This window comes from Falco biarmicus, chromosome 8, assembly GCF_023638135.1.
Source record: "Falco biarmicus isolate bFalBia1 chromosome 8, bFalBia1.pri, whole genome shotgun sequence".
Lineage (NCBI taxonomy): Eukaryota > Metazoa > Chordata > Aves > Falconiformes > Falconidae > Falco > Falco biarmicus.
In genome coordinates, this window is record NC_079295.1 from 57,467,394 (window position 1) to 57,484,671 (window position 17,278).

The 17,278-nt window shown below is 52.1% G+C and overlaps 2 protein-coding genes across 4 annotated transcripts in view; both read right to left on the minus strand.

The window, feature by feature from the left end:
* CYFIP2 (cytoplasmic FMR1 interacting protein 2) overlaps window positions 1-11,873 on the minus strand; it is a 55,194-nt gene extending 43,321 nt beyond the window's left edge. Inside the window, exons 1-4 of one of the 3 annotated variants that reach the window (XM_056348042.1) lie at window positions 11,715-11,873; window positions 4,900-5,040; window positions 2,753-2,842; window positions 2,597-2,674 (exon numbers count right to left, since the gene is read on the minus strand). In XM_056348042.1, coding sequence (XP_056204017.1) covers window positions 2,597-2,674; window positions 2,753-2,842; window positions 4,900-5,016 — 285 coding nt within the window. In that variant the 5' untranslated portion in view covers window positions 5,017-5,040; window positions 11,715-11,873. Of the gene's footprint in view, window positions 1-2,596; window positions 2,675-2,752; window positions 2,843-4,899; window positions 5,041-5,714; window positions 6,814-11,714 lie in introns of those variants that run through there. The other 2 variants (XM_056348043.1, XM_056348041.1) reach the window with 2 other exon arrangements.
* A 2,754-nt stretch (window positions 11,874-14,627) lies between these two features.
* Window positions 14,628-17,278, minus strand: part of ITK (IL2 inducible T cell kinase) — a 33,643-nt gene continuing 30,992 nt past the window's right edge. Inside the window, exon 17 of the mRNA XM_056349835.1 lies at window positions 14,628-17,239. Within this exon, the coding sequence (XP_056205810.1) occupies window positions 17,168-17,239 (72 nt within the window). The 3' untranslated portion in view covers window positions 14,628-17,167. The remainder of the gene's footprint in view (window positions 17,240-17,278) is intronic.

Here is a 17,278-nt window from a genome sequence, read left to right on the forward strand (position 1 = left end):
GAGAAATCTACGTCTTCTAATGCATTTGGGTGGGGTAGAACACCTGCAACGTGGGGTCTGGACTTGCTACACAATGTGGGAATGTTGTATTGTAAAGTTATCCAAGACTTTGTCCGGCAAAGTCCCACGAACACGCAAGGCACCAGGCTACGGTTCTGCTACAGCCTCGCTGGGATGATTTTGGTTCTGTTGCTGACCTGTTCAAAATCACTGGGCTTATATGCGCCTAGCAGCAACAAAGTGAGTCACATCCCAGGAAGCTAAATGTAAGCACTTGTTCAGCTGTTACCCATCTCATTTCCAGTTACTTGAAGTCATTACCAAACTTCTATGCCCCAACCGCCCAGGGCAATGCATCCTGCTGTCCTCCGGTTTTGTTTCCAGCTGTTGCTGACACAAGTCTGTGACAGGGCCGACAGCTCTCATGCAAATTTAGTAGCACAGCAGCTGATGCACAGGGCACGAGGGGACAAATCAGCCAGCTTTACATGTGGGAAGTTACAAAAGTAACTTTGCTTTCTGTAGCGGGGGATCCAATGTCCCCGCCCTGGTGTTTCACACTGCAGTCAGGCAATGCTGGTGGCCACGAGGATGTAGCTCGCGGCAGGGAGGAGTGGTGCACATCCAGGTGTAGGCTCTGTTCTTCACCCGTGAAACCACGGTCTCTGACGTAGCACAAGGAGGTGTAGGTGACGAAGCAGCCAGGCTGGGGGGCTGAGGACAGGACACCCTGGCCACAGCCACGTGCCCCATGGCAAAGCACAGTGGTCACTGCAAGACCAAATCTGGTGAATCTGCAAATGAACCCTCTGCCGTGGTGGTGTCTGCTGGCTGCTCCTCTGTCACATGTGGCACTGCCTGCAGCCCTGCCGGAGGACGGGGCAGAGAGCAGGGACCCCACAAGCTGTGCTCAGAGAAGCACCATCATTGCAGGGGTGACCGGGATGGGAGGACACTCAAACACCAGAACAGATTATCTGTAGTGCTGTCTTGCCACCAGCTCAGCCACAGCCTGCCTTCTGTTAGCGCAGTCAGGAGAGGCAACAGCAGCACAGCATCAAATATAAATTGGAGATAAGCACATATCCAATCAGCAGCAGAAACCTCCCCGTGGCTGGGTCTCACGAGACCATCAGCAGAGTATAACCTGCGGGGAACTGAAGTTTGACCTTTCCCAGGGAATGACAAACATGGGCACTTCCAGCCATGTGGAAATATTTTTTCCTGGCTCCACAAACCCTGGCTGCAAACCCTTTTATCTGTAGGGTTAATGGAAGTGCACTGCACCCGCCCCAGCGTGTCGCCAGTCAGTGTTTTTGCAGGGATCCAGCGCGTGTTCACATTGCAGAAGACAAGCTCTGAGCTGGAGTCTGAATCATGGTTAGTGGGCCACACAGGCAACCTTACTCATGTCTGTAGGTGTTTGCAGGACGAAACCACCAAAATTCAGGTTGGAGAGAGGAGGGCTAGAAAACAGTTGAAGCAGAACTAGCAGCAGAGGAGAACGATTAAACCTGGGGGGGTTGATCAAGATCCTCAGGTATATCACCAGCAAAGAAGGGCATTTGGAGAAACATTTCTGACACATCAAAGTGCTCCCTCATGCATCCTCACAAAAATCCTACAATTCTGGGGCTCCCACAGGAGGAGAGCGAGCACCCTGGAGCCTGGGCATCAGTCTGGGATGCTGAAACCTGCCCCAGCTGCCTAGTCTGCTCTGTGCAAGTCAGGGAGAGCCTGAGTCTGCCACATCTCAAGGGGACCCACCGTTTTCATCCCAAGCCACCTGGGCTCCCTTCCTTGCACAACGCAAGAGTCCACTCAGCACTGGGGCAATTTTTAACTGAAGCTGAAGTTCCTGATACATGTAGTGGTATGACACCACACAATGGCATCAGGAAAGTATGACATAAACCAGATCCGATGATTCTATTCTTACCTTCCAAAAACTAACTGCCTTTGCCTGAAGCAAACTCCATCTCCCCAGAACACGACAGGGAGAAACACTGAAGTGGTGCACCAGGAAGGAAATAACGACACTGCTTTAACTAAAGCAAAGGCTACCCATTCTCGAGACAGAGAAGCGGACAAAGACCCAAGTACAAAACACAGCACTATCCCAAGTACTGTGCTCAGCTGAGTCCTGTTAGCAGCTGTAAGACAAACAAGATGGTCCTGCGGGGGCAAAATAACTTCAGGTGCGACTGCTTCGGGGAGCAGGGGAGGGGTTTGTGAAACCAGGAAATTTATATAAGGCCGTTGGCTTGGGGGTGAGTGTGGCTGAGTTGGGAGGTGCTGCTAGGAGCTGTCAGGGATGGAGCTTTCATATATGTGAGGGTGTAGGGCAGATGCCTTTTGTGATGGCAGCAGTATAGATCTGCTTCTGAAATGGCCACCAGCTGCTGACATCAGTGGTTGAGACTTTGGTGGGGAGAAGACAATCTGAAGAGCCAGTGGTGTCTCTTTTCAACCCCTCTATCTACTTCAGTCTTCTCTGGTTTTTTGTTCTTCCGTCTCCAGCCCAAACTAATCCGCGCTGAGGACTATACCAGCTAGGTGCTCTGGTAACATCTCTGCCTGGGAAGGGCTTGAATACCTGGGGGATGGCTCGTGAGCAGCTCCTCCATGTGTAAAGCATCACGGCGTACTCATGGCCTTCTTCCAGCATTTCATTCTGAAAGAGAGAGGCGTTGCTGGGGCAAGGCATACACTGAAGACTCGGCATCGCTGGGGCAGTACCTAGGGGACTCACCATACTGGAGTGCACTGTTGCCTGCTCGATGTACCTGGCAATGCCGGTCACAAAGGCATTTCTGTCTTCAAAGTTTGTGTCAAAATTAGCCTATGGGCAAAATGGAGAGATGGGGATTAAAACAGAGCTAGTTGCTTGCTCACCTGATACGTTCCAGCATGGGATGTGTTGGCAAAAAGCAGAATCAGTAGGGTTCCTGGGGCGTGGGAGCAGCTTACATACAATTTGAGCTGTTGCACCTCTAGGCTTGAAGTGGATTCATATATGCAGCCTGAGATGCTTCTCAATCACATGTGTTCATTAGAGGAAATCCTGCTTATTATATATGTGAAAATATGGCAACCAAGGCTGACAAACCCCTGTAAAATCAAGCCAAACTTGGCGCAGATCTGCTACAGGAAACTGCAGCCACACCAGAGAGCAAACCTACAGCAATTATTTTAAGGATTTTAACTTGGTAACGCAAAGACAGATGCAGCCTCATTAATTTCTATTTGTGCCCTGGCTGCTGGGGGAAGACCACATCCTGTCAGCAGGAACTGCGAAGAATAAACACACAGAAAGGGCAGGGAATGAGATGGCTGGAAAACATAAATATGAAAGTCAGCACTCATCCAGGTGCTGTTACCAGTGCTAGTGTTGCTCTTGCAAGCAGATGCTCTGGGACAAACAGTTGTTTTGGAAGCTGAGCTACTGCTTTGGGTCGGGACAGGGGAGCACGGAAGTGCAGAGCGAGGCGGGGGATGAGAAAGCAGCTCCTCAGCCTCTCTGCGCCAAGCGCCCGTTCACACGCTCTGTGCTCGGGGAACTTCCTCTGCAAAGGCTGGCTGATGGTATCTGCTGAAGCACAGAGCACACGCAAGTCCCAAGCACCCAGAGCTGCTCCTTGCAATGACATTAGCACTGCAGTGACCACGCTCACCTCAGTAACTGATTTCCTGAGCAGAAAAGCTGGGAGCACCGGCCCGTGGCCACAGGGCTACTCCTCTTAGCACCTCCAGGACATCAAATGTGACTAATGTGACAACAAAAGCTGAGGCTGCATATGCATTTCTAGCCAGAAAGGGAGAGAGCTACGTACAAACTGAGCATGATGAGGAAAGAGGCTTGGCCAACACCTTTAGATCCAGTTTAGAGGAGGTCTTTAGCTGTGTGCACACACTCGTGGCCCTGAAAGGAGGCTGTGCCATAAGGCTGAACCCTGCGCCCCTCACAGGACACAAGCCAGCAAAGACTAGGAATTTATTGAAAGAAGAGATAAGCAAAAAATGCTAACAAGACTTCCCAGGAAGAGCTGAAATTTGAGCAGCCCAGAACTGCCTTTGGGTCCGATAACCCGTAGAGATGCTAACGTTACTGAACGAGCCCGCGGTCTGACCTGCTGAAAGAGATACTGTAATTTCAGACCCCTGCGTGCATGGCACAGCAATCACTGTGCGGGTGTATTTATACACTGTCATGGGTAAGTCATGAATTCAGGAGTGGCAGGATGGAGAAAGTAACCCCATATTATATTTAACCCTGGGTGTGTGCTATAGGGCAGGGTGTGGTGGCCAAGCAGCCAGGGCATCCTGCTGCGGATCCAGAAGCAGGAGGCTGAGCCTTGCCCTGGGCTCATGCCAAGCTTGGCTTGGTAAGTGCAGCTGCAGTCAAATCTGTGGTTGTCCAAAGCAGAGAAGTGATTCTAGCAACTGCCCTCCCTTGCATGCCATCAGCTCCCCAGCCCAGCGGCTCCAGCTGTGCTAGCCGCACAGGCCAGCCAAAGTCATGCAGAACTTTGATTTTGATCTGCTTAGATGCATGTAGTACCATAAAAAGGAAGCACAGAAATATGCGAACAATGAAACATCACTGACAACTTTCTCTGCTAATACAATTATCTCCTGCTTCCTAGCCAGTCATGCACTCTGGTCCTCATTTTTAACTTCCCTAAGTCTTGCTCAGCCTTCAAGATCCCTTTCACCCAGCGCTTTCCTTTTAAAGACTCTGTGAACAGATTTGTGGCTAGATCTGTTCTGGACATTTCCTTAAGCATGCTGAACCCAGGATGTTTTTGGCTAGTTCTCACAGCACCATGTGCCCCTGTACTTTGCATGAGCTACTGGAATCACCCTCCCCGCCCCGCCAGCTCTGGGAGCTGAAGGTACCTGGTACATGATGGAGGAGGGAGGCGGTTCGATGCATGGCTGCTGGTCCGGCAGAGGCAGCTCCTCCAGTAAGTCCACATTGGACAAGGCATCCTCTAGCGTGACGTGAGTGGTCATGGTTCTGGATGTTCCGTTTCCACACTAAATCCAAAGGAAAAGAGAGGGTGATAGACAGACAGACACCAGCCAGAAGACTGAGTGGGAAAGTGCCAAAGGACAAAATCAGAACCATGACTGGCTGGCACTGCAGGAGGCATGATCCTGGCTTATCTCATTTTCCTTTTCTTATGTATTTATGTCATCTCTCTGTCATTTCTCCTTCCATGATTCAATAGCAGAGCAGGAATGCAGAATAAGAGGAACACAACTACCCACTCATGCCCTTCTCTGCTTAACTCTATGCAAAACTGTTGAAGACAGAGAACAGCTGGGTGCTGCACTGCAGCTTTAGCAGCCCCGAGTGAAAGCCTGTGCTCTGAAATTCAAAGCGGTGCTATCAAAAATATCTCTTGAAAGAGCATGATTAGAAAAGTATGACTGATGCTGACACTCACATGCTCTCCTTCTCACACACATGAATGGTACTGGAAACTGTAAACAACAAACTGCCTTCTCAAAGGTGCACCGGAATGGATCGAGTGCTGCGCAGGCAGGCTGTGGCACTGCAAGGTGCTGTTAAAAAGAATTTCACTGCTTTTACCACACACGCGGAGTCCCCTTCCCAGTCCCAGCCTGCTGTGAAGCTGCCAGTGGTGCCAGTTGCATAGGAAATAAAGAGCAAAGGGAAACGTTTCTGAAAGCTCACTGGCACTTACCCCAGGCAGGCTACCTCATGGGAACCACAGGACAAACCTCTATGTCCCTTATCTCCTCTGCCGCTCACCTTTGCTGTAAGCGCACAAGCATGGAGGGATGGCTGCTGTCACCCAGGCTAAGCGCTTGTATAATCACAGCTACTGGGCTTCCTCAGTTAATACCTAATCCATGTGCAATAGCTGTGGCCAACCTACAGCGTGTCTCCTAGAAAAACACCCGACTGAATTTAAGCATTTGCAGAGAGAGAACCAATTTTAAATACTGACATGTCGTTCAATCAGCAAATCACCCCCCAGTGCTTTTTTCCTCCACTCAGAGCCTGTCTAATTTCAGATGTGAGCCATGTGAGTTTTATCACTCTAATCTGCGAGACAGTACAGCTCTTTATTATAAAAGTTCTCATCAAGATACTCACACATTTCAATAAAACACCCTGCAAGCTTTGCTTTGGCTCAAGCAAGTAGACTGAGCTCTTTGTCAGTCTTGCTACAGAGCGTATTTTCCAATCCTTTAATCACCTCTTTGGCTTTTCATTAAGCTTGATCCAATTTTGCAACTTTTTTTGCCGAAGCACAGACACCATAGCAGGACACAAGGTTCCAGTGGTGTCTGCACAAGTGCCAGATACAACAGCAACGTAACCTCCCTCCTTGCATACAACCACAGCAGCTCCTCTGGTCACAACAGCATCTCTATAGGCAGTCATATTCAGCTGATGATCTGCTACAAATCCCTTAGGTTCTGGTCCCAATTGAGTCACTGTTTCCAAGAATGTAACTTGGCTTTTCATTTCCAGCACTGGGGACATCCAGACACATGCACCCGGCAAGGACCACAGCGAAGGGGGATGCATGCTGCGTGCAGTCCTGGGGCAGCTTCATGTTGGGTGACGAGAGGCACAAGTCTGCTGCTGTGCCTCTTGCCATCGCTGCTGCCTGCACACGTTGGCTGAAAGAAGATGTATGTGCCTGGTAAAACCCATTCCGCCTCCACAAATGCCTTCCCAAGGTACCAGGCAGCTGAGAAGCAGGCTCAGTTATACCTGCAGCTAAAGCACCATGAAGTGCCTGGGGGAAAAAAAAATAATCTCAAGCAGCCCTTTCCCTACATGCTCAAATTTCTGTTTCCTTCTTCACCCTTCTTTGCTAAAATGGTTTCCTGTTACAAATTGTAGCAACTGTCAAAACCAGACATTACGTCCTGGCACGCCGCAGGCAGGAGCGGCTTCCTCCCTGCCTGCAAGCACCAGCGTGCTGCTCAGCACCGGGCGGCTGGCTCAGCTCGCCCAGCCCCATGGGCCCCCTCAGCTGCCCACTGCTCGCCACCACCGTCCTCCAGCACCTAAAGACTCACCTCTGGGTTCCCAGAGCATCCCTGGTACCCACACATGCTTCATTACATGCTTTGGCTCTGGGAAGACAAAACGCTTCCATTTTATAGCTTTGAGGGCTGTGGCTGATTATTTGGGCTCATTTCTCCTTTTTCTAAGGCCATTTGCGCAAGGTGTTGGCAGTTTGCTGTAATAAAAGATGATTCCTTGATAACCCTGTGACACCCAAAGAGCTCAGCAGTTCAAGGGACAAAATTACTGCTGCTCTTTGGGCCATACCAGGAGATACAGCCCCAAATACAGCATCACGATCCTGCTGTGCCAGGCAGCACACAAACCTGTGAGACTAGGCTAGTCCCTCCCCTAAAGATCTTGCACTCAAATAGAGGAAGAGAGGCAGCATGTAGAAATACACCAACAGAAAAGGAAGCGTCAAGCCACAGTGAGCAAGCAGTGCCATCTGCCCGCCCCGTGCTTTGCCATGGCTGAGCAGAATGCAAGAATCTGGATGCAGGTGGAAAAACTACACAGACTTTGAGGGTTTAATAGATGAGTCTTTGCAGGGACTCCCAGTTTCCATCCTACACTTTCTTAAGCCCAACAGCAAAACAACAAAGGCTACAGGGAAATGCAAGGTCTGCCAGGACTTCCCCTGGGTCTCATGCCTGTAGCACTGCAGCAGACAGCAATCTTGTGGCTGGAGCATGTGACAGAGGGACTACTGGTCCAGGGCCAGCAGACATGGATCATCACCCCAGATCATCCACAGAAGAGCAGCCTCAAGCGATCCCCATCTGCCTGTGCCACGGCCCCTCGCCTGCCCCTTGGGGTGGCTGTAGGGCTGGCTCCCTCCTCCTGGGTGGGCTCCCCTGCCAGCTGTATGCACCCAGCAGGTCCAGGGGTCGTGCACCGGTACAGAGGCTGGGGAAGGCTCTGAAGGCATTAGCAATTGCTTGGCTCAGTCCATGTGGCACACCACGGTGTCTCCCCGCACAGGGGCTGCCTGGGAGAGCCGAAAGGGGAAGCTCCACCGCCACAGACCCATGCAGCCCTCCCTCACCTTCCTGCAAAAAGGTTTCTAACATAAATGTGCTGGGGCCGCCCTGGAAAATCCAGCTTCATCCCCTCGGTCCAGCGATGAGGGGGGCAGCTGTCAGGTAACATGGCAGCGACCAAGGGGCTCCAGCTCAGGCCAGATGGGGATCCCTGGGGACACTCATCAAGAAGTCCTCATTAAGCCCTAACCACCATCCACCACCTGGGCCTCAGGGCAGGGGCTGCGGCGCCGGGAAGAGCAGTCAGCCCATGTTTGGTGGGTTGCCAATGGCGCTGTGGCACATGTGGCGTGGGCTGGGGGCCATACCACGAGGGGAGCAGGGCAGCAGCCTGCCCAGGAACGGGGCTTTTTTGCTGCCCAAACACATGTGCAGCGGGGCGAGCTCTCGCTGCAGGAAGCGCATCCTGCCTGCATCCTGCCTGCATCCTGCCTGCGTGGACTCAAACGGCCACACCGGCTGCTGGGAGGCGTCTCGCAAAGCTACGGTCTTCTCCACGTCCCACTGCTGGTCAGAAAGGCCCAAGTCCCTCTTGTCCTACATGTTTTAGCAAAACAACGTGAGCCCGAACCCCAGTGAACCCACCCCAGTGAAACCCTGGAGAGAGACGCAGCCACAGGGCTGGTTACCTCTTCTGCTAATGAGTGTCAGGGCTAATGAGCGCAGTGCTGCCCACACTTTCTGCCCATGGGCTGCAGAACCTTCCTCTCCCCATCCCGCATCTCAGCCACAACCCCTTGGGCCACCTCTTACACCTTCTAAAGCCAAACGATCACAGAGGCACCAAGGCTTCTAGACACCACAGGGAGCCAGCCAGGCGGGTCCCTGCACAGGGCATGGCCCCACCACCCCGAAATGGAAGCAAAGAGTTCCCGATGTGGTGACTGTTGTGGCGGCAGCCTGGGGGCCAGATTTAACAGCCGGCGCAGGAAGGCTTTGAGAAGGAGCGGGGATGGACATCCCAGATGTCTGAACTTGCAGAGCAGGTCCTACCTTCCTCACCAAAACGCTTGCCCAGAAGTACCAGTGCAGTATCATCCTCTTCGCAGCGAGTGGAACAAAGATGACTTTATTGTTAGAGCAGCTTGGTGGAACAAAGAAAGACTTTTAAAAGCAGGGCCATAACGAATGTTGCATGCATGTGCACTCGGCTTCGAAGCTGCACAGCTGAGAGCTCTGGGGAAGTGGCACAGGCTTGTTTTAGTTTTTCAGCTCACCTCCTCCTACAGCAGATGTTCACGCTGGAGCTGCAATAGCTACCGAGAGCAGGAAAAGGGGCAAGAAAAAATGGGAATTGCCCAGGAGACTGGCAGTAAGACAGGGGTCCAAGCCCGGCAAGCCTGGGGTGAGACAGGCAGCAAAATGAATTTTGCTGGGGAGATGGCAATGTAGAGAAGGTGGACATACTTCTGGTCACTTCCTAAGGATCTGCAGTTCTCCAGCTCTGATGCCCAGACCCTGGGTAACCTGGGAAAGTCACTTATTTATTTTTTCTCCTGTGATAATGCTTCTCCCTCCTACTCAAAACCAGCATCTAAGCAGTGGTCAGGAGCCATCCTGGCCCAAGTACCCCAGCAGACTGATATCTCAGGTGCGTAAAAGCGGAGCGTTTTCAGTACCAACTGCCTCACAGCAAGAGGAGGATAAATGCTCCTGGCCATCAATGTAGTTTTAGTCAACAACAGTAACTTCAGGCTGTAAAAGTTTAGTTTGACCCTTGCCTAAAATTCATGGGATTAAGTGTTTTAGGATGCACGTCATCAAGCCCTTCTCTCACACTTTAAGAATTACTTGTAATTGCAACCACCACCAGAGTCAGGGGGTTCTTTGCAGGAGCAAATAAAAAAAAAAAGCCAGGATAAGTTCAGCTGGCAGGGCTAGGCTCCTGCCCTCCACAGACACAGATGTTAACCATGAAATTACCGTTCCGATTAAAAAAGGATGCCAAACTGCACAACTCCTGAAGCTGTTTTTCTGTACCTCCACTCTACGTTTTCTGCCATTCCATTAGGGCTGAGTTCCAGGCATTTACGCTGTCCTTGTCTCTCAGCAACACAATTATTTTGGAATTTATTTCTTCTATAATAACTTCATCATTGTGTTTCAGGTGCCAAAGAAAGAGGATGAGGGCAGGAGGCTGGTATACAAAGCTACATTTCCAATATAGTTGAGAAATTTAGAGCAAGTTTACAAGCAAGCCCACTGCTGACAGTTAAAACGCTTCTTGGGAAATTAAATCATACAGGACAGCATTGTTAATAGTCGGCCAATTACTGATCTTCCAAAACCAATCTTCCTATTTTTCAGGCAAAGATGATAATTGTTCGTTAATAAAATTATTACCATGAAATCCGCACAGTCTGCTGTTTGCTCAAGAGACCCTGGTAAGAAAATGGAAGATTTTTTCCATATTCCTCCGGCTTTATTAATAACAATTAACTGTACAGGGAAAAGGAGGAAAGAATTCTCTTTTGCAGGGAAGTACACGGCTGGGCAGCCACCAAGGCGCCGGGCGCATCACCCACCTCAGTGACTGACCCCGGCAGCTGTCACCACGCACAACACGAGGGTGCATTTCCCTTCGGCCCGGGTGCGGGCAGGGGGTGCGGGGGCTTCAGCCCCCCCGCCCAGGTCTGCTGATCCCCGCGGTCCGACCCCGCCGGGGCCCCGGGCGGCGGCAGATGGCGCAGGGGGCGCGCTCCGGCCCGGGCTCAGCCGGCCCCGTGCCCCGCAGCCCCGCGGGGGGCCGTGCCGTGCCGTGCCGTGCCGTGCCGTGCCGCCAGCCCGCGGGAACTGCCGGCAGAATCCAGCCGTTCCTCCGCAGGTGGGATGCGGCCGGCGCCACGCGTGTCCGGCCTCCTCGGGTGGCAAGTTCCGATACAAAGACACGCTCCCCGGGGCGCAGCGCGCTGCCGGAGACCCGGCGGCTGGGCAGGGATCGCTGCCCCCGGCTCCCAGCCCACGCCAGAGCATCGACCTGCGGGCGCAGCTCCAGCCCATCGCTCCCGACCCCGGCGCAGCCCCCGCCGCTCCCTCCTTCCCCCCGCCGCCCCCCGACACCGTGTTTTCACGCCGCGGCTGCCCGGGAGCCCCCCCCAGGGCCGCCCTCAGCCCCCTGCCCGGCGCCGCCGCTCCTCCGCCCCCCCCGCCCTGCGCCAAGCATCGCCGCGACCTCGGCTCGCCTGGGCGCCGCCGCCGCGGGGCCTGCAGCGCCCGCCGCGCCCGGGGCTCGGCCCTTCCCCCGGCCCGGGGGCGCGGAGCCAGGGTGCGGGGATGCGGCGGGGGGGTAGGGGGGGATTTGCGCTATTTCCCCCCTCCCCCCGGCGCCTCGCAGCGGCTGCGGGAGGCCGAATGCTGCAGGTAGCTCTAAGCATTATGGGATACATCCCGCACATCCCGGCCCGCCCGGGCCTCCCGCCCTCCCTCCGCCCCGCGCCGGCCGCACCTGCCCCGCCGCTGCCCCCGCCGCCGCCCCCGCCGCCGCGCCCGGTACCCCCGCACACCCCGGGAGGGCGCGGCGGGGGCGCAGCTCCGCGCAGCCCGGGGGAGGAGGGGGGGGAGGGGGGGCAGGTGGAGGCCGCGCAGCCCCCCGCGCCCACCCCCGCTCCGCTCACCTGGCGCTCGGCGGGGCGCGATGCTCCGCACCGCGGGATGCTCCGCGCCGCCCGCACAAAGAGCAGGAAATGGCTGCAGCAAGTGCACTTCCGCGGCTCTCCGCCGGCCCCTCCGCACGGCGGCGGGGGGAGCCCCGGCCCCCGCCGCGGGAAGGGGCTGGAGCCGCGCGGGCGGCTCCTCCCCCGGGCAGCGCGGGGGATGCGCGGCGGGGCCGGGGGCCGTGGCCCCCCGCGGCGGGGGCGGCTGCGCTGGCAGCGGTGCTGCGCTGCCGGGGCGGGGGGGGGGGGAGGCCGCCAGCCCCCGCCCCGGAGAGCGGGGGAACGGGGCCGGGGGCAGCTGCCGAGGTCCCCCGGAGGCCGGGCGCTGGGTCAGCGCCTTTAGGTCCCCGGAGAGGCGGGGGCCGGCCGGGGCTGCCCCCCTGCCTGCTGCGGAGCTGGGTCTCGGGTGCTCAGCCCCGCACCCCCTGGAGCACCGCACCGCGGTCAGGCGTTAGGGCAGCCCTCCTTAGGGAGTGCGTGGAGAGCCTCGGGGCACTGGGCACGGTGGGGACCGAAACCAGGAGTCAGTGCCTTTGCTTAGAGCTCCAGGCCTCCTCCGAGTCAACACTGCAGCCAAAAGATCTTCCTTTTGGCATTTTTGGCATCTGCCACTTCTGCAGGGACAAGTTTCCAGCCCTTCTGCTCATGCCTGTTTTGAAACCTCCAATACAGCTCTTCAGGTCTACTGTGAAATCCCAGCCGGACCTCTCACGGCTTCCAGGGGAACGTGGCCTCACCGGGACTGATAGAAGCCCTGTATGGGGCCTTCATTCACTCATGTGCCTGCAGCCCTCTCAGCATCTCTTTATTAATTGACAGACATTGGTGGGTACCCAAGGACTGTTGAAAGCTTAGATACAGGTCTAGGTATATTCCCTTGGTGGCCCTGGCAGCGTCCCCTCCGTGACCATCAGCCTGTGCTAAGGGACTGCCGTCTGGCCCCTCCTGAGTTGGAGGGACCACCCCTGAGCCCTTAGAGACTGCTGCTCTGTTGTGCTAGTGTGGGGCTGAGCTTGCTGCCCATGGCTCCACAGGGAAGCTTGGATGCCAGCTTTGCACCATAGCTCAGCCCCTGTAAGGGGGATGGGTGCCATGGGCTGAGGGCACCGGGGGCTGCAAACTACAAAAGCAGCAAGATGGCCTTAGGAACTATCTTTGTTTTAATAGACAAGACCACACCTGAAAAAATCTTTGAATAGCATCTCCGGAGTAGACTCTTCTCCTTTCCCTGCATAGCATTTCTTCCATCTCACCTTTGACTGGAACATTTTGTAGCCATCATTCTTCTTTTTACCACTTATTACTTGTCAGAAGAATTCAGGAAGTGACCATTGTTACTGCAGATCCAAAAGATTTAATAGCTAACATTGCTCTGAGGCCATGGGTGAAACAAGGTCACTTCAAGAAAACTGTGGCAGTAGAAACTGTTGTGGATTTTTTTTTTTTTTGGCACAGTTTAATCTGCTCCCATTATCAGCCAGGCTCAGTGTGATGGGAATTCCATGAATGTTATGATATTATTTTAATTTTCTACTCTGTGTTGCTTCTACTCTGTTGTTAATGATAGAATAATAGAACGAGCTTCTCTGCATTTGTCCCGCAGACCTCCCAGCAGGCTGGGAAGAATGGTGAGGGGCAGGCCCCATACAGCTGCAGACACAGGAGTGTGTGCATCAGCTGGTTGTGTGCGGAAGGGGGAGATAACGTGATGGTGGGGTGAGCTGAACAGATTACACACAAATTTGAAGTGGCTGCCAAGTGACATTTAGCAGAGCCGTTCACCTGAGTCCTGCTGTGCTGATGAGCTCAGCTTTCAGAGAGGACAAAGCCAAACATCTCACAGCAACATGTTCATTAAAAAAATGTTTCAGGAAATTCTAGATATTTTCAGGCCTGATTTTATGGTAATTGCCCACTGGAACAAGAGCCACCAACCCCCACATCCCCGGGGTGACCAACACAAGCCCAGGAAGGAGCTTTTCATGGCTATTGGTGCTGCCCTCCAGCCCCTGGTGTCCACTGAGAAGCACCAGCTGCTCCTTCTAGATGAGGTTAGTGCTTGGTTGCCTTTTCCTAGCTGGAATGCCAGCCTGGATGGGCCAGTGCCCGGCCAGCACAGTAGCAGGTCAGGGATGCACTGGGACAATGCCCTGGGCCTCGGCTCTGGCCAAACGTGCACCGCAGCCATTGCACCTACTGCCTCTGATAACCAGCGGGCAAAGGTAGGGACAAACACAACCTCCCACCTTTCTGAACTACAGCCAGAGAGGGTTGAACTGGCAGAGGGGGAATGGCATAAACATTCAGCATGTGGCAAAGGCTTTCCAAGGAGACGGGGAAGGGGTTATTCGCTTTGCAGCAGGAGGGTGATATTCTCAGCTCTGCTTTGTGGTGAACGTGTCTAGTTAAGCCATGTGAAGGACACAGGGGAAACTTGCCATAGAAGTTGCTGGGGTGGGAGAAGACCGTGTTAGTGTCATGCATTATCACAGCACAGCACACTGGCCTTTGGAGATTCATGAAGTCCTGTGTAAATAATCACAGGGAAGCACCCTTTGGGAGCACTGAAATATTACTCACCCCATTTTACGAAGATTCAGACAATTTCAAGCCACCACAATGGATGTTTAGACTTAAAAATCTGTGTCCGCATAGTAAATTACCCAATTTGCAGAGATTCTGAATACTTCCTACCCCCATAAACCCAGCACATAACCTAACCCCTGAACATAGCCATAGTTCTGGGGAACAGAGGTATTTCAGAAAGCCAGAAGAAGCCTGTTTGCTTCTTGGGGGGGAGGATTTGGCGAAAGAGCAAGCTGTATGATTGTAAGTACATGAGGATGGTTTTTGCGTTTTTGCTAACATACGGTGAAAGCCACAGCTGGGACTCAGCAATTTTATTGTTTGTAAAATTACATATCAGGTACATAGAAATACTGCAAAAGAAAACTAAACATAAAACATTAAAATATTATTTTGTGCGACACTCTCCAGCTAATAAATATTACACTTATCCAAATATAAATATAATCTCAGAAATGTTACCTAGTGGAGCAATATTGCTGCTACTTAATAGCAACCTTCTCAAGCTTGACAGACTCCTGGTTCCTCCAAGGATGGAGGGGGTAGCAAGCCAGAAGCTTAACTTTGTGAGCCTACAGATACCCCTGCCACAGGGTGTCTGTGCTCAGGGGAGAATTGTTTCAGAGTATCTTCTGGTTGTACGGATTGTCTAAGTGCAGTGGAGTGGGGCAGAAAATAGGATTATGGCCAGCTGTCCTCAAATTTAGCTGCAGATGTGCAGTTTAACATGTGTAGGGCTACTGAAAACTTCACTGGCTAAATGCCTAATTTAGCATTGCTGGAATAGGACAACAGGCTAACTCAGGCTAAAGGATGAGAGGGACAAAGAGAAATGTAGTTTAAATTCACTGTAGACAAAAATTCAAAATCTGTTTATAGATGCTAATAGTCCATATGTTGGTTCAGACTACCAAGAGATTATGACAGCAATCCTGATTTGAAGGTAGCACTCTGATCCTGCATTTAGGATTGACAACCTCGAGTCTGAATGTTAGGATTCTCCTTGCCTGGAAGAGTCATTCTGCATGGCGTTTGTAGGAGTAAACCAACGAAAATAATGTGGAATCAAAGCAAGGTGGGAAGATGTATAAGGCAGGAACTAATGCGTTGCCCATATCCATACACCTGAAAAGACATTCTGGCTCCTAAAAGCTACCCTAGAACCACGGGTCTGAAAAATATAAAAAAATAAGCCTCCTTCTAGGAAGAAATAGTTTGACACAGGATATGTGACATCATGGGATTACATTATTTCCTTGTTCCATTTTTGTTGGCAAACATATTTGAACCTGGCTTCTGTAATGATGATGAGAGATTGCTGCTGGAAGTTTGCACCTCACAGTTTTTGTAACTGCTGTTATGTAAGGTTTACCCATACTCTCACCTGCCCAGACAGAGAAGCATCAAAAGTACATACTGCATATATGCACATATCGTCTGTGAGTCCTCTTGACTTCTCTAATTATTGTTAATGCTTGGCAGAAAGTCCTGATTTTATTTACAAACTCTGCAGGAGACCAACACCCACACTTTCAGTTTTCAGGTCAGTTACGTCAAAACAGTGTCTCTGCCTTGTGGTGAAAATGCAGATTTTAACTGAAATACCAGGAGATCAATATTGTTTATACCTTTTTCTGCTGTCACCACACAATGTGGAACTCCTCACGGAGTTCCCAGGCAGTCTATTCGCATAGGACTTTTTCTTTGTTCAGCCCCTCTGTTCACAGAAGAGATGGAAAAGTCTTTACTTGTGATGATTCAATCACTCTTTGAAGTACAAGAAAACTCTTCTCATTATCACTGGTGCACTGAGCACATATTCTGCATGTTTTCTCCTTGTGGCTACCCTTCTGAGCCCTCCGGCTCCTTCCTTCCAAACACACCAGTTCAGGAGTAGGTTCCTGTACCTTTCACAGATAAACAGATCCTGGGATCCTGTCTTGTCCTGGACTGGAAACTGCTCAGTCCTCCATACAAACAAATTGGATGGAGATCATGTATTTATCTTCTGATGCAGAAAGACTGAAGAAAAAAAAATACAGACTTTCAGCTGTGACTTTCCCCCTCCAAGAATGTCTCCATTTTCATCAGAACCGTATTTCCCCACTCACTACACAATGCAGTTTGAGAGAATTTCAAGACTCTTCAACACGTTGCTTTTTCCTTTCCTTCCTTACAGACTCGCTTGCACATGCAGACACCTCTTCAGTTTACTGGGTACCAGAATCCTGTTCCTGTTATGCCACAGCTTCAGACAAAATCATGCAAGGGGAGAACAAAACCACCTTGAAATCAGAAAAGCATCGGAAATGCAGTCACTAAATCCAGCCTGTTCCCATGCGTCCCAGGCGTATTCCTGTTCAGAGCTTTCAGGTCCAGCCCACTCTGAATTAGAGTGCCATGAAAATGTCTGAATGTTCCTCCTCAGTTAAAGACAGGTTGTTTTTTTTTTTCCCCAGGGAAGATCTCCATTTGGGAGTTCACAGAACTGGAATAGCAATGTCAGGTCTCTTAGTTTTGAGGCTGTCTCTTCAGGAAAAATACACTTGCTGGATTGTATGGCTCAGGACTCTGTGCTCAATTGCTGCTTTTGCTTGCAAGATGCAAACCATATTCTTGGCCAAACCAGACCCTGTGTCTGTCTAGGCTCTGGAAGATCTGGGGATATCTTGTCTGTCTGGAAGTACCAGCCTCTGCCCTCTCCTTCTCCCCAGGCATATGGCAAGAGTCTATGGTGAGAGGATTCCTGTTAATGCTTTGCGTGGGGAAAATCCAGCCATCTGCCCTCTCAGGACTCTCTTAGCTTCGCTTAGTGGCTGGTGCCATAATTACAGGTCAAACTCAGAGATTTCACTCAGCTGATACAGCAGAACAGAAAAGGATGGCCGGTCATCTTTCCTCTGAGCAGGGGAGAGAAGAGAGAGGGAGGACATGAATGT